This window comes from Carettochelys insculpta, chromosome 16 (assembly GCF_033958435.1).
Source record: "Carettochelys insculpta isolate YL-2023 chromosome 16, ASM3395843v1, whole genome shotgun sequence".
In the NCBI taxonomy this organism is placed as follows: Eukaryota; Metazoa; Chordata; order Testudines; family Carettochelyidae; genus Carettochelys; species Carettochelys insculpta.
The window spans coordinates 21263290-21288752 of record NC_134152.1 but is presented as its reverse complement, the minus strand read 5'-3'; the positions used below and the strand labels follow the sequence as shown (position 1 = coordinate 21288752).

The 25463-nt window shown below is 45.1% G+C and overlaps 1 protein-coding gene across 18 annotated transcripts in view; it reads left to right on the top strand.

The window, feature by feature from the left end:
• The window catches only part of ITPRIPL2 (ITPRIP like 2), a 155973-nt gene that overhangs the window by 26875 nt on the left and 103635 nt on the right, over positions 1-25463 (top strand). The window contains exon 2 of one of the 18 annotated variants that reach the window (XM_075011084.1): positions 21648-22163. The exons of 16 other annotated variants lie outside the window; for them this stretch is intronic. In XM_075011084.1, coding sequence (XP_074867185.1) covers positions 21648-21655 — 8 coding nt within the window. In that variant the 3' untranslated portion in view covers positions 21656-22163. Of the gene's footprint in view, positions 1-21647; positions 22176-25463 lie in introns of those variants that run through there. One more of the 18 variants, XR_012647801.1, reaches the window with a different exon arrangement.

Below are 25463 nucleotides of genomic sequence, written 5' to 3'. Positions count from 1 at the left end.
GTGTGAGAACGTGTCAAATGCCTTACTAAAGCTAGGTATACCAAATCCACTGCCTCTCCCTTATCCACAAGACATGTTATCCGATTGAAAAAAAGCTATCAGGTTGGTCTGGCATGATTTGTTCTTTACAAATCCATGTTGGCTGTTACCTTTCACCTTATTTTCATCCAGATGTTTGCAGATGAATTTCTTAATTATTTGCTCTATTATCTTTCCCGGCACAGAAGTTAAACTGACTGGTCTGTAGTTTCCTGGGTTGTTCTTTTTTTCCCTTTTTATAGATGGGCACTATGTTTACCCTTTTCCAGTCTTTTGGAATCTCTCCCGACTTCCAGGACTTTTCAGAGTTGATAGGTAAAGGCTCAGAAACTTCCTCTATCAGCTCCTTGAGTATTCTAGGATGCAGTTCATCAGACCTGGTGACTTGAAGACATCTAATTTTTCTAAGTAATTTTTAACTTGTTCTTAAGTATTTTATCCTCTAAACCTACCCCCTTCCCACTAGCATGCATTATGTTAGGCATTTCTGTATTGGCCTTCTTGGTGAAGACCGAAACAAAGAAGTTATTAAGCACCTCTGCCATTTCCAAGTTTCCTGATATTGTTTCTCCTTCCTCACTGAGTAGAGGGCCTACCTTGTCCTTGGTCTTCCTCTTGCTTCTTATATTTATAGAATGACTTCTTGTTACCCTTTATGTCTCTAACTAATTTGAGCTCATTCTGTGCCTTGGCCTTTCTGATCTTGCCCCTGCATACACACATTGTTTTCTTATATACATCTTTTGTAGTTTCTCCTATTTTCTACTTTTTTATACAACATTTTTTTTAGATTTTGTGATCATGCAAGATCTCCTGGTTAAGCCAAGGCAGTCTTTTACCATACTTTCCAGCTTTCCTATGCAGTGGTATAGTTTGGATTTGGGTCCTTATAATGTCCCTCTGAAAAACTGCCAACTCAGCTATTTTTTTCTCTTAAGCTACGTCTACACTTGCCAAAAACTTCGAAATGGCCACGCAAATGGCCATTTCGAAGTTTACTAATGAAGTGCTGAAATACATATTCAGCGCCTCATTAGCATGCAGGCGGCCGCGGCACTTCGAAGTCCCCTTATTCCCATCTGTTCATAGGAATAAGGGGACTTCAAAGTAGCTGGGGTCCTTTTGAAAAGGAGCCCCATCTGGAAGAGCCGCGCGGCGGCGAGCCGCGTCAATTTCGAAGTGCCACGGCCACCCGCATGCTAATGAGGCGCTGAATATGTATTTTAGCACTTCATTAGTAAACTTCGAAATGGCCATTTGCATGGCCATTCGAAGTTTTTGGCTAGTGTAGACACGGCTTAATCTTGCGTCCCATGGGACTTTACCTACCAGCTCTCTGAGTTTACCAAAATTTGCTTTCCTGAAATCCGTTGTCTCCATTTTGCTGTCCTCCGTTTCACTATTGCTTGGCATCATGAACTCTATGAAGTCATGGTCACTTTCTCCCAAGCTATTGTCCACTTTCAAATTCTCAACGAGTTTCTCCCTATTTGTTAAAATCAAATGTAGACTGGCAAGAATAAAAATATGTGATCCCTGGCAGAAGGCGCATATAAATAGTGTCTGGCATGATGCAACTGGGGGAGTAAATGGACAATAGTGAAACTAAGGTGAGAAGATATGGGCAACCTTGGTAAATTTGCATGGTTCCTTAATGAAGGCTATGGATTAGAATAAAGGAAGGGAAAAATAAGGTAAGCTGATGTTTAAACCATTTTTCAACATAGTTGCTCTTTAGTTGGAAGCAGGAGAAAAAGATGATGATAAATACCAGGTAAAGATGGTTTACTTGTATCTTGATTCTGTTTATTGGGCAGGATGGTGTAAGGAGGGGTTCAGTCCTTGGCTATTACTCTTGCCAGTCTTTTGTCTTCTGTGGAATTAGAACACTAAAATGATTGTCTGTCTTTGGGTGGAGTGTTTGGAAAATGAGAAGTATTAATTAACCTTAGATTTTGACTGGTGGATACTATCCAGTGCAATACTGTAGTACAATCTATTCAGCTTGAAAAGTAGTGAGCTCTACAACTAAAGAGCTGTGCATTTCCATTAGACTTGTGCACATTTAACATGTTGACATGTTTAATTCCTATTGGCATGACGAATATAGACATTTCACTTCCTGTATAAGTAAGCGTTGGAACAGCAGCTATAGAGGAAATGAATCATTCCTCTATTTCTGTGTCAGAAAATGTATGAATACTGCACAATACATTTATGGATACCTTTTTATTGCATTTATAAAATTATTCCTATGTTAGCACACCATTTGCATATGATAGAAGGGCTGATCCAAAAAGGTTAGGCAAATTTGGCTTCTACGGTGAGGCAAACTCAGGGTGCTCTCCTGAGACAGTGGTTGCTCCAGGCAGTGTTCTGTTGAACAGTGGATGGATGGATTGCTATGAAAAAAGAGACAGTGGTGCAGTGATATATTGTAGAGAATATTTGCTGAGTGTAAATTAAAGTGCATTATTTTGAGCATCTTATCTGCTCTTGGAACCTCATTTCTCTCTCTAGATTTGAAAAGAGGAAGCTCAAGCTAGTCATAAGGATCATGAATGCTTTCAAAGTAATCTTTCTAACCAGACTGTAAATACTTTCACAGAAACTATTTTAGCTCCTCTGTCATTTCTGCATTACAAAAGCAATTGAAATGTTCTGTATAAAAGATAAATGTGAGACTCACAGAATATCAGAATTTAGGAGGATGACCCTCTCTATCCATTTTTCCTAATTTTTAAAATATTACTTTTTTCACTCTTGTATGTTGTCATAGAAGTTGATAGACTCTAAATCTGTTTCTTCAGTCTTCTTTTTCATACTACTATATGGTGGTTCAGAGGCATGTAAACTATGTATGCACTTTAGTTTGGGGACTGTTATATGAACACAGAATGAATCAATATCCAACACAGTGGGGCCCTGCTCCATGACTGGGTCTTTAGTGCAATGCAAATAATAATAATTAAAAATAAAACTCGGATACCATGGTGATGGACATGCTATAACTATAACATAGGTTATATATAAATTCTATTTTGGTGGGAGATAGGCATGAATAAAAGTGGGGGGTGAAAGCCAGAGAGTCTGTCTTATGTTCCCAGTTCTACAAGTAAGTGACTTCAGTCAAGAATTTCTGTGCTTCAGTTTCAATTTCTGGATAATGGGTATAATGCTTCTACTGAGGGTTGTAATTAGCCTGAATATCCATACAGCGTTTTGGAAGCCTTGGATGAGAGGTGCTACTGAAGCAAAAAGTATTACTATAGATACAAGGCTGGAATTAATGCTTGTGGAAAATGTTGAAATCTTCATATGGAAGACTATATTCAAAGGCAAAGTATTACTAATGTTAAATTCTTTAAAATGTTTTGTGATCCAAATTGTGTGGAAGATACTATAAAATTAACAGTCTCTGAGGTAAATTTAATGCAATTGTTTTATAGATCCAATCCAGGACTTTCCTGATGTGTCAAAGGGTAATACTAGAACACAGGCCTGTGCTGTTAACCACTCATTCCTGACACTGTGCGTGTGTGTGTGCATGTACACAGATGTGTGTGAAGTCTGAGAACTTCTATTTCAGTGGTTAGACAACTGGTGTTTCTAGTGATCCTCCTTCCAACTACAGAAGGAAAGTTGTATTTCTGTGTGATGGGGTGTATCAACCCTGCACTGGGCCTGGTTACCTGGCTGAGAAGGACCCTCTCCCACAGCGCTGCTGCTGGGCATGCTGCAGCTGGTGCTGGCTATAAAGGCCTTTGGAGCAGCTCGGCCAGGGCTGAATGCTGCTGGGGAAGGAGGTGCTGTTGGAGCTACTGAGGAAGAGCTATGGACAGACTGAACCGCGGGGGACAGTCAGTGCATAGCAGTAGGAAAAGCCCAGTCCAGAGGAAACTGGTGAAGAAAACTGCAGCAGTGAGTGAGGTAGGAAGTACCCGCCTACCTCACCCCCATTAACCTCAGGAGGGGTCACCACAACTGTTGCCATTGGCTATGGTTGCTAGGTCACTGTACCTTTGCATGAAGGGGCGTTGATACTGACTCTGGCTGTTAGGCCCCACTGCCCTGAAGACAGTGGATGGCGTTACTAACGCTGGCCGCTGAACCTCAGTGCCCTGAAGCAGAGTGGTATTACTCACTCTGGCCGCTAGGCCCAACTACCTCATGAGAAGGGGCTCCTTTTTATTGACTGTGGCTGCTAAGCCAGACTGCCTCTCAGAGGTGACGTGGGGTTATGGGCCCTGAGCCATTGGCGTAGATACGCTCATGGGGTGGTGCTCCCTTTGAGAAGGCCCTGAGGCTTTGCTCCCTACCCTGGAATATTCTGTCTGAGGGGAACAGGTGTGCCCACCAGTGTTCCCTCTAACTCTTTTGTTTTTTGGAATAAATTTTGTTATGTGCACAAAGGCATGTGTGGATGTGCAACACCAGTAGAAGGACATGCTGTGGGCAAATGTAGGCTAATCAGCTGGGCGTCACGTGAATCTCTCCTGGGCAGCTGCCCAAGCTCTTAGCTTACAGGGAACAAGGGTGCCCATCCTGTAACATTTCCCTTTCTATGTTTAATAGGTGGAGTTGGGGGCAAGTACTGTAAAAAAACATTGACAGCCATCCTGCGTTTTTCATTTCAGTTACATTCTCTCAACTGGTTGCAGTCAGCACATCTCCAGCTAGCACACTCCAGTATCATGGCTGTAAATGGTACTTTTTATCTAGGGCAGGATACTGCCTAATGGAGCTTCCCCAGCCAGCGTCCTGGCGTAGAAGCAGCTAAAGAGAGAACACTGGGGTGTGACCACCCCTTTCGCTTTGGGGACCACTTGTGCACACAATTAGTTTACACAAATTGAAGGAGAGACGTTTAAATGTAAACCCTGCAGACTGGGAGCAGTGGGTATGGAATAAAAGAGGCCTGTGCACATTCCCAAGGACAGAGATTTAAACTTTCTAAAAGTCCGTCTGTCCGTCTGTCTCCCTCACCCTCCATTCTTACGATGCTACCAGCCCTGAGGGAATGTCTACCAAGCATTTTGGCCTGAGCAGGAACAAATCTTCCAGCCAGGGTCAGCAGACTTTGGGTACGGGGGGGCTCCTACTACAGCTATAAAAAGAACTTCTAAACCAGGGGGCTCAAACTCCCAGCTCACAGGCCATGCCCAGCCAAAGCAGATGTGTAATCTGGCCCAGAAGTAATTGGGAGGGGGTGGGAGAGGCCTGTCCATTCTCATTGCCAAAACTCCATCCCTTGCTCCCACCTGTGCTGCCCTGTCTCCCATGACACCCCCGTCCCCCAAGGAGCACTTGCCTTAGGGCACCAGGGTTCCCCTTATACTCCAGCTCTGCAGTAGAGGGGTGGTGGTGCAGAGGCTCAGATCTCCCCCACAGGGCCAGATTGATTTTTGGGGTCCGAGGCTTATAGATTTTGGGAGTTCCCCTTGGCTCCACGGGGGGCTACAAATGAGTCCCAGTGTTTGGGAGCAGGCTGGCAGTGGAGGTGCAGGGAGTGGGCAGGAGGTCGAGTGTAGTGGTGAAGGAGGAGAATGAGGGTGGGAGAGCTGAGTGGGAGGTGGGGTGCAGGAGCAGGCTGGGGTGGGAGTGCAGCTCTGGGTCAATGGTGTCGGGGGTGGGGGGGCAAAGGTTTGGAGCACTTAGCTGGCACTGCTCCCATTTGCCAGGAGGAGCAGCTGTTTCTATCTTTCTCTGGGCTTGTAGCACCTCCCCCACCACTCCCAGTGGCCAGGATTCCCAGCCAGTGGGAGCCTAGGGGAAGACACCTTCAGACAACACACGTGGAATAGCAGAGGGTGTTGAACCGTTGGGATGTGATGGTTTCTCCTTTCTTCATGTCTTCAGACCCACAGTGGGGGCCTTTCTGGAGGATGTGCTCAGTAGCCAGCTCGCTGGGTGAAACATAATGTCCTGTGATGTGCAGTAAGTCAAACATTCACAGATCTCCTCTGTGCAGCTACAGATGTTGATATGTCAGTGCGAGAGCAGCTAAGCTATGGGAGGAGTGAAGCATCTTAAAAATAAATGTAGCTGCCAGGGGGGCAGCGAGTTACATGGGCCCCCTGTGGCTCCCATAAAGTTTAGGATGGGGTCTCTCCCCTGCCTCTTCCCCCAGGTGATTTAAACTGGTTTGGGGTTCCAGGTCATCACCAGCGGGGCTGGAGCAGCTTCTTGCCCACTCTGGCTTTGCACAAATGCCAGCACATCCACGTGTACTGACCCTGGGGCCCGGGGAGTCAGGAGCAGTGTCTGCAGGCAGGAGTGTGTGGGGGCCCCCCATCGAGGAGCCACTGCCAGAGAGCAGTGCCCCAGGTAAGCATTGCACCCCCCCTCTTTCTCCCCTGCACCCCACTCCTGCACACTCTCTCCAGCTTCTAAGCTGCCTCCCAGAGCGTGCACTCCCCACCCCTCCTGCACCCCAGACTTCCCATACCCACATTCCCTACCAGAGCCAGGAGCACCCCTCCTGCACCTGAACTCCCTCTGAGCCTGCACTCCTCACCCCTCCTGCACTCCAGTCCCCAGCCCAGAGCCTAAACCCACCACCAAGACTCCCCACCAGAGCCTTAGGCGCAGGGGCTGGGGAGAGAGTTTGGGTGGGTGTGGGTTGTGGGCACCCCCACAGTTTCTGCACACACAGCCCCTGCTAGCTGCTGTGTGCTGAAACGTTCCTCTGCTGTGCTCCTTGGTGGGAGAGTGCTCTGGGGGAACGGAGAGGGATTTCAAAGCAGCAGGTTGTGTTGCACTGCAGTGCTCAGCTGCCTCAAATCCGAAGGACATGTGCAGCGCTCGCAATCATCTGCCTACCAGAGGGTTTGAAATTTTGCTGTTTGAAATGAAAATGCTTATTAACGTTTCTGATACCGAATGCACAAAGACTCTCAATTTTCAATGTACTTATACGACCTTGAGAGAGAGAGAGCTGCCTATGTTGTTGTGGTCAGGCCTGCTGATGGCGGAGGGAGGGGGCAAAGGAGGCTGTTGCCCCTGGGCCCAGCATTTCAAAGGGGCCCAGAGCTCTGGCCGCCACTGCTGCTGCTGCTATGGCAGTGGCAGCAGCCAGAGACTTGGACCTCTGATCTCTGCTGCGCGCGGCTGTGAGGGAGTGGTGGGGAGGGCCCAGCACTGTGGTCCAGGTGGCACTGAGAGCTGACTGCCCCTGGCCCTGCCCCTGCCCCTTCTGCTCTTGGCCTCCCAGGGCACAGAGCCTGGCCCCTCTCCCACAGTGCCCCAGGTCCCCTGGCAGCTGTCAGAGCCACTGGTTGTGGTGCAGTATAGTCTTAATGTCAAGTAACTCTTAATAAGAGCTAATTTATTGTCATCGGGTGTGTCTACACCACAATCTGAGGTGTGATAGATATACTCCTGCTAGCCAGGCCTGCATGTTCCTGGCTAAAATAGCACCTGGATGGGAGGTGCAGTGTAGGTGCAGCAGGATGGGTTTTCAGGGCAGGCTGTGTGCAGGGGTCCCAGGGCACACGCACGCTGAGCCCATGCTGCTGCAACCCCATTGCTGTTTTAGCGGTGATGGCATGGGTCAGTCACCAGAGGTTTGCCAGTCTGTGACAGTCACACCTCAGACTGCAGTGCTGACGTACCCTTACATGCTATGGCCCAAAAATAGCCTGGAACTTGCTGCTACATGAACCACAGTGGAAACAAGTGGTTGGGTTAAAATAAGAATGAAGGAAGGAAGTGGGGGTAGTAAGAAAAGGAATCACACAAAAACTTGAGGAGCCAGATCCTGGTCCAGTTATATTGGTGTAAATTTGGAACAACTCGCTTGACATCCATGAAATTGTCCCAGATTTACACCCATATTACTGGGATGAGAATTGCCCTAGATGTAGATTTTACTATTTATTTGTTGAGGTTCTAAAAGACAGAGAGAGAAAAAAACCCCCAAATATTCAGGATTCTTTATGACTGAAGTATTTTGAGTCTGTAACTTTCATAGAAAACTTAAGTTCTATATTCTGCTTATCTGAAACTTCCCCCTGTATTTTTCACTGGATAAAGCATTCTTGTGGTTCAGTCCTTTGCTGTTGTTACATCCTCCTCTCCAGGTGCCACCACCCACCTACTGCCTCTCAAGGGTGGTGAAGTGATATTTCTGGAGACCAAGGCCTTGTTAAAAGGGCAGGGACCTTACTGAAGTCAAAAAAGAATGCTGTGAACGTGTTATTTAGCCCTAGTTTTTGCCTGCTTGTTGAAGTACTTAGGCTATCTTCTATTTGAGTACAAGTCTTGGTTATCATTAGAAGTGAACAGGGATGCCTCTCTTTCTCATGCTCCGTCCTCACTCTGGTCCCAACTCCAGGGGTCATTTTGGTTACAGCACATGCATAGATCAGAGAGCGGAATGCTGCTTGCCAGACTTGTGCATAGAGGAGCAGAAAGTATGTGTCAGATGGATAATATGGTGTTTGAATCAAAGCTTGCAGACCGGACATAAAGTAGCATGATAAATAGGTTGAGTTATATGCAGCATTGGAATGTGCTTATTGCTGAAGAGTGGCCTTTTTGTGTATTTTCAGGGTGTTGGGCATTTTCTTTTTTCAGATATATGTCTAAATCTGCAGAGGCCAAAGCAAGAAAAGAGCCTTTGCAGAGAGGGGACATTGTGGATAGGCTTCTTCCACCAAAATATTTTGATAACCTTTTGATGGATTCAGGTACACTTTAAAATCATGGACTCATGATTGCATCCTGGATACATTAAATGTATTTTTCTCATTTGCAAGGTGGGTGGGAATTCTAATTCCCTTGAATAAATTATTTAGTCTAATCAGGTATTCATTTCAGACAGTGCATTTGCATTAGTGATTTGTTAGCAAGGTTGTTGGATGTCCCCTTCATGATGAGATCCAGGAAAGGGTCTTTACTAATAATGTTAACTGTCTTCTTCCTGTGAGGTGTGTGTGTGTAGTTGCCCATTTCTCACCGAAGAAGGATATGGGAAGGAGGAGCTTCCTTGAGGGTATGGGAGGGCTTGGAGGATGTGTTTCAGCCTTCCCTAAGGAGAAGTTTGAGTCCTGCTCAGAGGATTTTATGACATGTCTTCAGATAAAGACTAGATGCCTTTCTGGGACATGGTTTAGTCAAACACCAGTCATTAGGTTTGCTATAGAGGTACCTGGGTAAAAGTCTGTGGTTCCAACTAGATGATCTAATGATTCCTCCTGCCTCAATCTAAGACTAAAAGTTCCTGTGGTTAGAAGTTGAGATGAATTTCAACTGTGAAGTTCAATTCTGGATCCAAAATTTGGAGATATTTGGATGTGGGATTTTGGTCAGGTCATGATAAAGATAGGGGTTGGTGGCAAATTGTTAGTCCAGATCTGAAGCTTGTAAAAGTTCATTGCTCAGACCTAGAGTTTGATTTGGGTCCCTCTCCAGTTAAGTTTCATAAGCGTGAAGAACTGAAGTTTGTACTCCAACAGGATGTGGCCAATGTCCTTTAACGGTTGGTTGTTGTGCTGGCTTCACAGCCTCCTCACCTGTTGAGTGTAATTATGCTTGTCTGAATAAGGATTGAATAAGAACTTCAGGAGTTGATTTCACATACTGGATTTACTGAAGACCCATATAAGACTAGGCAGGGTCAAAAACTAGATGATATAGTAGATGGGTGTGGAGCCAGTCTGCAGAAACTAAGCCACTCTGCACTGGAGAGGGAAAGATGGAAGATAATAGTGAGGGAGGCACTGGACACTAACGGGCACTGAGCCCGTGATTGTTGATGATGAGCAGGGGCTAAAAGGAAAAGCATACTCAGTGTATATGTAATTCAGACTAGAATAAATTGCAGTCTTTCAGAAAAATAGAGTACGATAAATATTCAGTAACAATTGAGATGTCATAGATGTACTGGAACACAATATTATACAATAAAATTTCTGTCTTTGAAACACAGTTTGTTTATCTTATTTTGTGCACCTGTTTGGTAGGATGATATTGAGAGTAGTAACAGAGTACTAGGAAGACATGAGATAATAAATATATTTTATAATAAATTACTCTTGCTTCTTAGCATCTCTGTATTTTTAAGGGAAACTTGTGCACATCTCCAATATGAGAATGATTTAGTGTTGGCAACTGATCAATCCATAAAATGCCCAGAAGCTGGTGTATTTGTGAAGCTCCAGAGCAACATGAGTTAAATCTTCTGCTTTGGCAATCATTAAAAGATTTTCTCATTAAAATTTCTTTTCAATATTCTTCACCTTGTAATATCTTTTGACAAATTTTCCTCTTTCATCACTGTGCAGTCCAGGGGTCCAATTATAAAGGCCTTGCTGCACTGGTTTTTTAAAAAAATTATAGTTAAATATTTTGCATGATTTTCCATATAATAAAGCAATTGCTCCATAGAGAGAGAGGGAGAAGAGCAGGAACAGGACCCTGCCAGTTTGTTACCCGGTATTTTTAGGTCACTGCTGGAGTCCAGAAAATCTGTAGACGCTAATTAATTTCTCTTCTGTTCCTCTTTTGGAGTCTGTTTTAATAATAATAATTTTCTGTGATCTTATAAATGAGAGGGGAATTATTGAAAGACTGTTTAATTCCCATTCATTCCTATTAAATCAGAATTTGACAGTATTGCAAGGAATATTTTTCATCTATTTTAGGGGACAGAAATATTGTGCTAAAATGAGTCAGCACTAAGTCTGTAATATGTCACCAAAACTTCTTCATACTTTACTGTTAGTCCACCAGCCCTTAAATAGATGATCTTAAGCCAAACCAGTGAGGGCAGGTCTGTTCTTTCTTTAATGAGGGTAAATGAATCATACCTGTCCCTTATAGAGCAGTTTCACATCTAGATCTCAAAGCGCTATTACACTCTAACGCGGCAGTTCCCAACCTTTTCCAGACGGGGACTCATTTTGACAATTCAGGAAGACTTGGTGACCTAAGGCAATTCAAAAACGGCAGAGGGGGAGCAGTGCTGTAACTAGCCAATTTTGTGCCGGAGGCAAGAATATAAAATTGCTCCCCCTCATGTTTATATATTCACAGTAGTTATTTCATAAAAAAAGGGAAAATAATAATAAAATAATAACACTTTGTTTATTATAGTTGTTTATTATGTTATTATTATACTTGATCTGAGTTGTGGTGGGGGAAAGAAACCTCATCCTCAAACCACTGCCACCCCCCACCGCACATCCGCAGCTTAAACCCCACACTCAGAGGTTGGAGAGGCTTGGGGGAGTCACATGTGGAGGCTGGTGGACTGGGAGGGTCTCGTTCAGAGGCTAGGTGGTTGGGGGGATCACACTCAGGGGCTGGGGAGTCGCAATCAGAGGCTGGGAGGGTCACACTTGGGCTGGAGGGAGTCACACTCAAGGGCTGGGGGAGATACAAACAAAAACTGAAAACTGACAGCTGTGTAGAACAAAAGCGGGGGACAGAAGAGGTGAAGGGAGAAGGGGGTCAAAATTACTTACTGCAAGAGTCTAGTAAGTGGCTTGCCTGGGATGGCTACAAATGTCAAAGATGGAGAAGCTCTCTTTGTAATGCATAACTGCTTCTCTATTGATAGAGCTGCTGAATGTGGCAGCATTAAGCAGCTGCAAGTGGCTCCTGTAAGAATCACTTGCAGCTCCGAGCTGCTGGCAACCCTTAATAAATCTAACTGCGACCCATGTTTGGGTCCTGACCCATAAGCTGGGAATCCCCACTCTAATGTATTTATCCTCATGATGCTCTCTGAGGGAGGGAAATACTGTTCTTAAAGGTACCTAGTTCCCTTTAATGTAGTATCAGAGGCTCTAGCTTGCGATTCTCCCTGGGGTGCTCAGCCTCTGCCCTTACTTTAACTCTGCACCCAACAGCTTTGCCACCACTCTGCTCCCAGCCCTGCTTTGCCACCTCTTCCAACCCAGTTCTGCCCCTGTCCTGAGGCACCCCATTCCCGCTTCTCTCTCTCCCTCCCTCCCTTCCTCCCTCCTTCAGCATTGGTACAGCTGATCTGCAACAGGCAGGAAGGCCTGGGACGGCTGGGGAAGAGTTGATCTACCATGCTGTCAAGGGGCAAGAGGCCCTGATGGAGCAGAGGAGGAGTCTGGCTGCTTGTGGTGCTAAGCACCTACTAATTTTTTTCCATGGGTGCTCGAGGTTAGAACACTGATAGTCAATTCCTTTGTGTGTTTGTAAAGCATGCTAATGTGCTGCATTCTCACAGACACTGCTAGTGGGCTCTAAAAGTTGCATAGTCTGCTTCAGTGTAGTCATTTTTAACACAAACTTGGTGTTCTTTAGTGTGTCCCAGCAAGATCTACATGGGGCAGTTGCAGTGCAGCACAATGAAGCACTTGACAAATTGCATCGTCTTGCACACATGGCCAGGGCTGTGTAGACAAGCCCCAACTTCTTCCAAAGACTTCCTGTTTGACAGTGGATGAGTTGCCTAAGGTTTGATCCTGAAAGCTGCGGAATGGTCTCAATCCCAGTTGGTAGGACAGAGGTCTGATCTTCACAAGTAGTTGGGTGCTGAAAATCCCAGGGAGAAATCAGTGGGACTTAGGTACCTTTGAGTGTGTGGGTCTGAGCCCCTAACCTGGCATCTCTGTTTCCAAGGCTATGCCTACACTACAGAGACCCTTCGAAAGAAGCTCTTCCAGAAGATCTCTTCCGAAAGGACTTCTTTTGAAAGAGTGCATCCACCGACAGAAAAGAGTGAGCTGCTCTTTCCAAAGAGAGCATCCATGCAGGCCCTGCTCTTTTGCAAGAACGGGCCAGAGATCGAAAATGAAGACTGCTCTTTTGAAAGAAGGGGCCTGCGGAACATCTACACATATTTTCTTTTGAAAGAAGCTTTTGAAAGGGGGTGCTCTTCCTGAAATGGGAAAGGAAGAGCGATTTTGAAAGGACCGCCACATTCTTTCAATTTACTTTCGAAAGCACACTTTTTGTGTGTAGATGCTCCAAGGGCTCTTTTGAAAGAGCCCCTTTCTTTTGAAAAATCTTTCAAAAGAACTTGCTAGTGTAGATGCAGCCTAAATATATCAGCAGGGTAGCTGTGTTCGTCTGTATCTTCAAAAACAACGAGAAGTCCTAAGTCAGAAGACAACATGGGCAAAGAAGTAGATATCCTTGTGCCCTTATTAATCTGTTAGTTTATAGGACTTCTCTTTGTGTTTAAATGGAGATAATCATTATCTACCTCACAGAGACACTAATATTGAGAAGTATTTTGAGATTTTTCCAATGGGAAATACTTTTATCAAATGAAAATATGATAAAATGGGTCAGGTTTGTCCAAATACAGCGTGTGAGATAATACAGTATTGTCCACATGCATATTTTTCTTGATTTATACTGAGAAAAAAAGCATTTGTGCACTGTTTGCCAACAATTAGACACATAAATCTAACTGCCTAGTACTTAGTCCTGCCATGAGCATAGGGCATTGGACTAGATGACCACTTGAGGTACTTGCTAGTCCTGAGTTTCTCTTCTATGGTTCTATATCCTCAATCATTTCAGCTTGAATAAATCACCCATAAACATAATGAATCATAGAGTAGGTTGAGAAGAACTAAGTCTGTGAGAATACATGGGCCTCTGTAACATTTCCTCAGGATCAACAGATTCAGTCTATTTTGGCTGGAATGAGTTCCAAAGTGGAAGAGCCATCTTGGGGAAAGCACCATCAGCAGTCCTCTCATAATTCGTGGAGTATTTTCATGAACTCTTCTACTGAAATGATTGTAGCAGTATGGCTTGAGGAGAGAGGTAGAGGCAGGCCTTGCAAGTGGATAGAGCCCATGTCATGCAAGTCTAGGCTTTACTAGAAAATTAGTTGATGGTAGATCGTGACCTCTGAGTCATGTTAACAAACATGTTAAAATCAACTGAACAGTCAGGATAAATGGGCGCAAGCTGTGTTTAATATTGCCAGCTGCTCAGGCTTAGTCCTTTGGTTTCAGTTGCTCGCACCCTGTTAAATACAATGGATCCTCTCCACGTTGGCTATTTGTAAGTCATTGCCAGTGTGATGTTAGTTAACATGACTTTGTAAGGTCGAGTTCTAACACAGCCTAACTTCCTATTGATGGTCAGCTCTTAGGGACATGCTCCTTCTCAAGTATTTGGTTGTCTGTACTTAAAGCAATATACAGAACATATTCCTAAAGAGACGTGTCTTAGGAGTAGCTGTGTGCTTTTAGCCATGTTTTCAAATGGCTCCAGCATTTTTCAATCACTGCTCTTGACAGAACGTATGTGTGTGTGGGGAAGACTGAAATTGTGATTATAAACTGCACGCACATGCATTATAAATGACTTCAGGCACTGGGGATCTGAGGTTTTTATATCAAATTTAAGCCCTTCATCTGGAGACTTAAAGAAAAGAGAAAAATGAGCTTTTACTGATACTGCCAATTAGGGAGCTGACAGGTGGCCTGATAATAATCCAGACACACTGCAGAAGATGTGGCATCAGCAGAGGCTGTTTCTGAGGTAAAACAGAATAGCGCTTTAGATGACAAAATGAAGAGAACGAGGAGAGTGGTCAGTCTGGCAGCTAATTCTTTACTGTGTTTTAGAGAGGCAAGTAGGATGAGAGGGATGCAAAGGGCTCAGCCAAAAAGAGGAATGGGTAAGCAGATAATATTAAACTAGAAAGGTTTGGTGAAGGAAGGGTTGCTGAGGAAAACTACAGAGAACAACAATAGGAAGACAACAAATAGAACAGCTGGTTATTATCCTCAGGGCATACGCAAAGGTGCATCGGAAATGGGATCTCAGATTTGCAAGCATGCACAATTAAGAAAGCAGAAAGCCAGGTGACTTGTGGCAGTGGGCTAGGCTGCCTTTGCCTTCATGGCTGCCAGCTCAAATCCATTCACTTCAGATCTACTGAATTCAGTTCTGTTCCCAGTGGACCTCACAAAAGTCACCATCACAAGGAGCCTGACACCTCTATTTGCTGTTTCAGTGCAGAGAAGTCAAGGCTTTGCTTGTGTAAAGTGTGCTGTTTTGTCAGGACTAAGTGGATGCATAGATTGCCTTGGCTTCATGCAGAATCCTGGAGTCTGCTTCTCTCAGAATCTCCAGATTCGAGCTGAATCCTCTGGTTATTCTGAGGGCTACCGGATCAACTTCTCCCTGCTCCAGAGAATGAGCTGATGGAAATTCAGTCAGCTTCATGGCCATTCTCAAAGCTGGAAATGAAGAAGAGAGGATTGCACTGTAGCTAGATCATTAGTCTGGCACTTTGAAATCCCAGGTTCCGTTCCTTGACTTGCCCAGGCTTTTGGGGTAACTTTGGGCAAGTCAGACAGGCTGCATCTGCATAGATTGTGGCAGCCTTTGACAGGGAGCCTCCCAGTTGGGGCTGACACTTGGATTCTCATTACTGTGCTAGAAGTAGCTGTGTAAACAGTCCTCTGTAACAGCAGCTCTAGCTGGAGCTTGGAACACCACCTCGCTCCACAAGCTTCACTGCCTGAGCTGTTGCCCAGGCTGCAATATGAATACAGCCATTCTCTGTTGACTTGGGCTGGGAATCTCACTGCTGCAGCCTGGATAGACTTGCCCATAGTATCACTGGGCTTCAGTGCCCCATGTATAAAATGGGAATAACAATATTTCCTACTGCATGGTGTGTTGTGAAGACAAATACTTTTAATGGCTGTCAGGTATTAACATATATATAATAATATGGTAATGGCAGCATCTAATTGCTTAGAACTACACTGACTTGAAGCAGAAGCTGCAAACACTTTGGCATATCCAGGCCACAGGGACAGCTCATGAAACCCAGCCAGCAGCAGAGCATGTTACTCAACAAGCCTCTGCAGCAGAGGCTATAACTAACATGTTGGTATTATTAGATGGAGACAGGCTCTGGTGCAGTGAAGCTAGACCCACCCCCTTGGCAGAATGGAGCCCCTTTTAGAGCTGCCAAGAGCAGTGGGCAAGCACCATCTCCAGTGGATTGCCATTTTAAAAAATAGCTAGAGATAGGAGGCTTATTTTAAGCCATGGGAGTGGCAGATAATTTCAGCAGGCTCAAGTAAGGTAATTATGATAAGGTTTCAGGCTGGGAAAAGCAGAATAAGATACCCCATCTTATCTTGGATTGACACTCTGCTCCCTTACTCTGTCCTTTTATGTCAGTGAGCGCTGCCAGTCACCCTTTGTAAGATTCAAATGGAGTTGCCTGCTAATTCTCATTTTTGCCCCTTTCAGTTTGACACTCACTTTTGTGGTTCACATGTGCTGCTTTACCGGCAGCAGGCTAAAAACTGGTTTCTAGCTTGGGTTTGGTAGTGCAGTACATTTTAAATACATGTTTTGAATATATCTACCACTGATCCAGATGTACTTCACCAAAGAATGAACCAGTTGTTATACAAGCCTTAGCATCCACTACCTTATTCAGGCTACATCTACGCTACAAGATAAATTCAATTTTATTAAAAATTGATTTTATAATGCCATATTTTTAATTCAATTTTGAGTATCCTAACTTCCCCTGGGCTCCCAACAAATTCGACATATTGCTTCCACGCTGTAATCACCAAACATCCACTGTTGCAGCCGTGCATTGTGGGAACCTATCCTGCTCTTCCCTCAGCCCCTCATTCTGAGCTGGGAGCCAGATGCAGCAGTACTGTCAGTTTCCTTCATTTTCCTGGGTCCTTGCAGCTTGGGGAACCCAGGAAACTGACAGTGCAGCAGCCCTGGTCAATTGCCTGGCTCCCACTAGTAGTGGGGAGCCAGGTGCAACGCGTAGCTTTGTGGGATACGTAGGGAACACTTGTGGAGGCTAATATATTCGAATGAAGGACATGGTGCTTCCACACTAGTCTTTATTTGACATTTTAAACTTCACATTGACGTTATACGCATCCATTAATATCAACACTTTGTTGTTGATTTTAGGGCAGACTAAATTGAGCTAATGACATTTACAGTGAAGACAGTAACATTTAGTGTCGAGCTAACTCCTTTAAATTCGATTTTAGCTTGTAGTGTAGACGCAGCCTCTGATGGGAATTCTGCCTCCAGGACATACTCAGAGATATTCAGTCTTGGTTTCCTATGAGTCTGATTCTCCATGAAAATCACTGTAGACACACTTGGATAGCACCTCTGATTTATTTGGAGGTACTCTTGATGTGCACCAATGTAAGTGAGAAGGGAATATGGCCACTCGCATGGAGTAACTTTTAAAATAGAAAACTAATGTAGTTTACTTAAAAGTTAAACATATAAGATTTTCAAGGCTGTATATATCACACACACTTTCTGTACATGAGAAGGTCCAGAGTACATGTTATAAAATCTACAGTATGACACATTTCATGCAGCCCAGGGAGTCTAAAGGTTATGTTGTCATCCCATCAAATGGAGCTATTTATACTGAATGCTGCAGGAGCTGAGTTTTAATCAGTGTACTGGCCAAATGCAGACTGGTAATTAGTGTTTGCAATAAATAGTTTTCTGCTGTTTAGAAGCCAGTTTATTCTCTGGACTATAACTGTGTACTTATAAAATTCAAATACCTGTGCATATTTTTAACAAATGGAAGTGTCTTTGTGTCAGGGTTTTAGATTGCTTCCCATCTTCATGGTATCTGGGCACCTTCTACAGAAAATGAACAATAGCAAAGGCCCTAATGGATTTCCTGGAGTCTCTCCCGTTAGCTGGGGTCAAACTGTTTACATACTGATAAACTATAAAGTGCTTGAGGGAACTTTTGCCTAAGAAAGAACCAGAGGATTAATCCAACAGATTTACATAATATACAACTGTCACATATTTTACCTATAAAATGTCTCTATCGCTTTCCCAGCTCCCTACGTACATTCTTTTAAAAATATACTATGAAAATACAGGTCACTGATATGTGGGATGTGACATTTCCATACCATCATGTGTTCCGGCTCAATGTGACTTACTACCTGTTAGTTTCATGAGTTGAAAACTTTATTTTAAAGATTTAAATCTTTACTGTATTGCAATATGGAAGAAATCCATCTATTTATGTATTTATTGCATAAGCCCTATTAAGGTGGCAGTGAGTCAAGATGGAAAGAATTGTAGTGATTCAAAGGCTGACTTTTTAAAAGCTGAGACTTAGAAGTATGTTAGTTGTAGAATAAAATATTCTATTAAGAAAGTAGTAAAAATTGAGAAGTGCCATGCACTGCAACTTAACTGTGTGCTCAGCATTGCCCTGAAGGAGTGTGAGAGAAAGAGAGAAGTGATTACATTTAAAACAGGGGAATTGGGCTTCTAAAACAGGAACTACCTTCAGGAGGAAAAGAAGTAGAATTATTAATCAAACTGAGGCCCATTACCAAGGTAGACAGAGAGGATGTTGCCACTGACTTTAGTGAAAACAGAAACAAGCCCTTAACATATAAATGCTATTGGTGAAGTCTCCTCTAGCAATGCTCTACCTGAGAGACCCCCTCACATTATGCCGGGAGTTGTAGTGGTCCATTTTTTATGTTTCTAGATTATGCACATATATGTGGAGAGCTCCAGTTCTTCCAGAGTTTTCAACAGGAGACTGAAATGTGGCCTGGTGATAGTTCTGGGTGAGGGGGATGCCACCTGCTGTCTCCATGAAAATGCAGTCTAAACAATTGACAATCACGCTTTCCCATTTCAGTCGTGCTGGGCAGGTCTGCAGTCAGCTACTTGACAAAGTCCCTCAATGTCCCATCAACCCATAGGCATGACTTCAATGTGCTACAGGCAGCTGAAATTTTGGACAATATCACCTTCATCCTCTTCCCCATCAGAACACCCTTACACACAGAGGAAACTGCCCTGGAGTAGGAGCCAGGAGACCATGAGCTAGTCATTACTGCCTGATGGCCATAATTCTGCCCCTTTGCCTCTAATTGCGTTGGGTTAGCTCAGTGGTTTGAGCATTAGCTTGCTAAACTGAGGGTTGTGAGCTCCATCCCTGAAGAGGGCATTTAGGCATCAGAGCAAACAGATTTAAAATCCATCAGGGATTGTGATAGGCCCTGTTATGAGGGTGGGGGACTGGACTGGATGGCCTCTGAAGGTCCCTTCCAACTGTGTGAGATAGATAGAAGGGTTGAGAGATAAATGGGGTAGCTAATATGGCAGAGCTAAGTCTCATTCCATGAGCTACACCCTGTCTCAAAATATGCCTGTGTCTAAGTAGTCAGCTGTGCTCTGTAACAGGGGCCTACTTTCTGTGTTATGCATCTTTTGCCGTTGGTTGGCCCATGGACAATAACAGCCTATTTCTGCAGCCTGTTGTTATGGCTCTAGTAGCAAAGGTCTGTCCAGGGTCCGGTGCAAATTCCTATAATGGTGTAGCTGGAGAGCTTCACAGGGAGCCAAAGGCAGAAGACTTCACTTAGAGCTTCCCTCCGACATGATTGTGCACTGTGCAAAGGGGGCATTCAGGAAGTGCAGCCCAGAACCTGGCACAGGATGGCTTCCCTTGCTGCTGGAGAGCAGAAGGTAGATGCTTTTCTTTTCAAGACACTGACCGTGCTCCCACCTCGGCACTGAGAAATCTGTCCCTTGGTCTCAGCGGGAGCAGGGTGGGGGCCCCAGGGAGACTGCAAAGCTTCTGACCCCTCTTGGCACAGAGGGCAGAACTCCAAGAGCTCTGATTTAGTTCTTGTGTGTGGTTATGTATCAGATAATTCTTCCTGCCTTCCAAGCCCTGAGCATGGCCCAGGGTAAGGTTTGGCGACTCAGTCTTGCACACGGATGATTATTGATTATTCCACATCTATCTCTTCTCATCTCTATTTAGCACAGTTTTTGAAGAACTGGATGGCGTTTCTTGGTCACAGGCAGTACGAAGTGTCAAATACTGCCAGACCAGAAGGGTGTAAATGATGCTGCAAGATACAAGGTAGCAGAAAATCAGACCCCTAATGCTAAACTTGATTTTTTTTGCTGGGGTCTTTTCTTTTTACAATCTTCTGATTACCAATTCAGCAGCAGGACAAGAGGAAGCCAGCTTATGATCCCTAAGGTTAGGGGGCATGCTAGGTGGAGTGAAAAGAGATTGAATGCAGTTTCATTTTTGACAATACTGAAATTGCCAGTGATCAAGAAGGAGGCAAGGATTTCTGATACGCTGTTGGATATTGTTTTCATTTCAGATAAATTATATGGCTTACATAGGACAGAAAAATCATCTTGTGTGACCCCTGAGCAAATGGCACTGAGCTAAAGGGTAAAGTTGTTTTATAGTCTTTTCAGGAATTATCAGCTGTGCCACAGTAAATGAGATCATTGGTTCACACGAAGTCTGATATCCTGCCTCCAGCAATAGCCTTCATCAGAAAGTTAAAAAAAAATCCTAATAAGGCATTATATGTAATATTAGGGTGGGCTAAAATTTCTCTCTTATCCTGGTCATGTGGAGTTTAAAAATTGATTATCTTTATTTTAGCTTGTGAGCTAATGTTCATAGAATTATCCAGTTCTTTAAGACCCAGGTGTAGTGCATGGTTTAGATGACTTTCTGTTATAATGAGTTCTACATCTTAGTACCTGCCTGTTGATTCAGTTCTTGACTTTTGAGGGAGTAGGGCAATAATAATTCAGGTTGCTGGTGTCTAATACTATGCTTACGAAGATAACTGCTCATATAAGACCTGTATTTAGCTATGCTCATTTCTACCTTGACCTGTTAGTTAAATGCACGAGATGAGGTTTTATTAGCACTTTAGCTACCAGCATATGATATCAGTGTGTTATGAAGCCAACTTAATCCAGATATGGGCTAGGGGCTCCCGATTAATAAGTTTGGGGAAGTGTTTTCCAGTTCTCTGAAGTTTTGCATTTTCTCCTCTGGATGTCGCTGTTCTGCTTTTCTGCACAAGACCTGTTGAAATTGTAGCGTTGACACTAGCATTCTTCAGAAGCAACCTGCTCTCCACCTCCTAATGCAAACACATACAGTCTACACACTAGCCTTCGTCATTTATTAGTGAATTCTTTTCATTAGCCCTACTGATTAACAATACTACTTTCCCTATATTAAAAAGTGGAATTGCCCTTTTGCAGAGCGACTGTCGTGAAATACTTTTTTCTAACCCCTTTGTTAGAGGGAAAAGGTGCAGGTTTAATCAATGCAAGTTTTAATTATAAAAACAGAAATGAGAGGTGCACGCTGGCAAATCAAATACCAATTAAGGTGTCTGTTGTTTCGGAAGCTTAAGCTGCAAAAGGTACATTACATTGCAGTTCCCTCTACTCATATTTATGTCTGCTTCCTTGTGTGGGTGAAATGAGAGTTTGCACTACACATTGTGACAGCATTTTCTATAGATTACATGGCAGGTTCTCTAGGCATATTTTAATGCAAATCCTTCTGTAAACTCAGTATCAGCTACCTTTGTACCCAAATAATGAAAGAGTTTCCTTCAATACACCATTCCTTTTCCAAATACAGACATCTAACCTAGTCTCATATAATTTGAAATAAGAGCAAGGGTTTTGGTTTGCTGGTGGAGAATCATCACCAATAGATTTCAGACACGTTTTGCTTCTTGTTCTGTGACAAAAAGGACCCTCCTACATGTTGCTGTTTCAAAGTCTCTTGTCCATCTGCTTGCAAACAGATGGATGATGCTGCTTGCAGGAGACACTTCCCTCAGCTTCATCCACAGGATTTAAGTTGGAAAAACAAACCTGAGGAAAGATGCCCTGAGAGAGGGGAATCCAAATCCAGATCTCTGAAAGTGCGAAGACTACTGCAGCTGCTGCCCAAGAGGGGGAAATTCACCACCAGCCTAGCACAGGGTAAAAAGAAAATAGAGAAATTAATCATGCAGCAAGTGACAGGCTGACAGAACGCATCCCTCCCAGCCCAATGCAGCACAGAGAGCCTGGGAACTCAGAAAACCACACAAGACATATGAGAAACAGACAAAATAATCAACACTTCTATGCTAAAGAAATGCTGGGAAGGCAACTCTGATCCCTACAGCGAGGCAGTGAGCAGCAAGGGGCAGAAGGAATGAACAGTGCTCATCTAATATACAAGTCACGTCTTTTTTGTTGTTGTTGAGGGCAAAGTGGAGAGAGACGCCATGCTCGGGCTGTGTGGGGAACTAATGTGATACCTAGTGAAGATGGCGTATATACAGGTAGGTCTGAACAGCACTGGGGAGGAAATGTCCTCTGTACCTGGGGAGGAGGGAACCACAGGGAAACTGGGTCTGCACTAAGCTAGTTTAGAACTCAGCTGAATTTACTAGTTGCATGTTCATCCAACCCAGACTAGTGATTTCCACTCCCACTGAATGGGAAACTTGAGAGTTGCTTACAGAAAAGATTAAGTTCTCTAGTGCCAAATGCAACCTGCAGCATGATTATTGGTTCTTATTTTACATTCAATAGCCATATTTGCTTGTAATGCATTTAGAAACAAGATCTGTGGCTTGCTGGGGGTTAGCAATACTAATCAGGATAACGAAACAAGCTCTTCCAAGAGAAGTTTGAGGGAATTGTACTTGTGATTGGACCTTAATTAAAAAAAGAATAAAAGAAACTGAGAGCATCTCTTCTAGCTATGGGATGGGTGCATGTTCTTTTAAGGATCTCAGTAGAGATCAGTAATACAAAAGGAAATGAACATACTTTGCATGTGAATGTGCAAGTGAGATTCCGGGGATAACACAGACTCAAATATAAACACCGTGCATCTGTGAGAGGTTGGTATCTCTGTGCGTAGCTTTCATTTATGTGTATGAATGTGTATATATGTGTGCGTGTGTATGAGACAGACATTTGATGCCTTATTGTGCTGTGTGTGGAACTGTGCCCTGAGTGAAACAGAAGAACAATTCTCACAGACTCCCCTGCTGTACATCCTGTTGTTGCTCAGTTGCCACGAGCCATCTGTGAACTCCAGGGTTTTGTTTGAGTCTGAGTGTGGCATGGGAGTAAGAGCTGAGTGGGAGATGGGAGCCCAAGCAGCCAGGGATGCAATAATGACCCCAGCCCGCCATCCATCCAGTGTTACCATGGATGCTTCTGCTTCTAATTACTGAGCTGAGAGGAGTGTGCTGCTGCTGGACAGCAGGTGGAGAGCCAGGCAGAGCAGCCCCCAGGGTTGTAAATGGGCAGGGTGGGATCCAGGACTCTCAGCCAGAAGGGCATGAAAGGGCAGAGCTTCCTGTTACTGTTGGCTCGGCATGTGACTTAGTGCTCACAATCCAGTGAAATGCCAGCATGGAAGGGCCCTTCTGGAGGTCACGTGAGGCTTTGAGACCCACGCTTACCTGTAGCCCCTTTCACCAGTGAGCACCAAAAGGAGGACCCCTCTGTGCATTCAGTGATCACTATGAATCCAAAACCCTGGGGTCCACACACACTCACTGGGATCTTGTGGAAGCACAGAGAGGCCCAAACACCCACCTGGGGTCCCCAGGCAAAGGTGAAAACAGGGCTTCCCTAACACAGTGAAGATAGCATTGGGATGCCTCCCATTCAGCACCCCTGCAAAAGGAGGATAATGGGGTGGTTCCCTCGGTAATGACGTGCCCTTCCCTCTACACTCTGGGTGTCCGTTTCCTAGAGCACATTCTGCAGCGCAGTAATGAGTATGGCTAACCCGAGTGTTTCCAAATTGTGAGTCAGGCTCCCTAGAGAGCTGAGAGATTTAAAAGATAATATCAGTTGGCTTCTTTTTATTTGACTTCTGGCATTTAGGAGTCACCTTTTCAAGCATTGCTCAACTGCCGTCCCTGAGGGCTAGAAACTTACTTTAAAGCAACAGAAGTGATGCTTGGGCACTCACCTGAGACTGACAGCTGGGGCTGGAAAGGAAGCGAGGGGCTGAAGGAAGCTGGGGTGAGCACTGGGCTGAGAATCCAGAGCCAATGAAACAGCCTGTCAGCAATGTGGGCTGGGGGCTGTGGACCAGTCCTGTCAAGTGTGAAGCCCTGGAGTTAGCAGCTTTGGCTGAGGCTGTTCTTTTTCGTATGTGGCACACTCCTCGTGAGCTCCCTCTTGGCATTACTGGCAGGGTTCTCTCCACGGGTGCCACATGGAGTCTGACACAAATTTCACCGGTGCATCAGCTCCAGGGACTCCTGTCCCGCCCTCCATCACACACACAAGCTGACTGGTCTCTCTGCTGTAGCACACATTGGTGACAGGCAGTTCCATGGGCTCTCTTGCACATGTAGGTGCCAGGAAATCCCCACTGCATCCCACGCATCAGCTTTCTTCAGCCCCTGGCTGAGCCCACAGCCTGTGCAGCCGGCTGAGCCCCAGCCCAGGTTTACAGAGCTTCCCTGGGGCCCTGCCTACCCTCCAAGAGCCTCCCCACTTCTCCCCTCCATCCACCTTTGCCAGCCTGCACAGAGCCTTCTGTCCAGTGGGAGCTCCCATTGGCAGCCTCCACAGCCCTGCTGGCTCCTCAGGGTGGCAGCACCAGCCACCCCACCGGAAAGGGTGTCTCCTCAGGGTTCCAGCTGCCCAGAGTGCCGGGGGCACTGTTGCCACCAGGGTCCAGCCCCAGCTGCTCTCTGCAGCCCTGGAGAAGGGCAGCGGGCCCTAGCTGTGTCTGGTTCTCTGCCCCATGTCACTGGCCACCAGTGGGGCTGGTGGTTCTGGCTGCAGGCTGTGAGGCTGGGGCTCAGTGCCTCGCCAGCTGCTCTAAGAGCTGGACATGCTGAGCTTGGGGTGCAGCTCTTGCTGCCAAAGTGGGGGAAATTCACCCCGAGCTATGCAACAGATGGGAATCCAATGGGTGAGACAGGTGGGTAGAGCACACCATGGCCCAGAGCCCAGGGCGAAGCCCACCTGGAATACCAGAGTAACAGACAAAGTGCTTCCCCTGCCTCCTCGCAGTGCTAGGGAAATGCTGGGGAAGGTGCTGACAGCAGGGAGCAGCAAGGGGGAATGGTCAGTGCTCATCCAGTGCATGTGTTATGTTGCTTTCCTTGCTTTGGACAGCAAAGAGGAGACTGACGCTGTACTTGGGCTGTGCAACGGGCTACTAGAGAAGATGGCATATATACAGGCAGGGCTGAGCAGCTCTAGGGAGGTGATGTCCTCTGTATTGGGGCAGGGGCCACAGGGAAACCTGGGCTGATCCAACCTGGGTTAGCACTCAGCTGAATCAACTCATTGCATGTTCCTGCAGCCCAGGCTAGTGACCCCCTTTCCCACATAGTGGCCAACGTGGGGCTGCAAGTTTGTTAGTTACTGAAGGTTAAGGTCTCTTGTGACCTAGGCAGACTGGTGCTTTAGTGGTTTCGCATTTTGCACTTGTTTAATAGCAACAGTTATGGCCCTTGCATATTAATTCAGAGGAGAACGGTGGGGTGTTGCAAGCACTTTGTGATGTACTGCAGCAGAAGAGGTTGGGGGAATCGTGCATGTGATTGAATCTCCTCTCACTCCCAAGAATGAGTCTGAAGGCC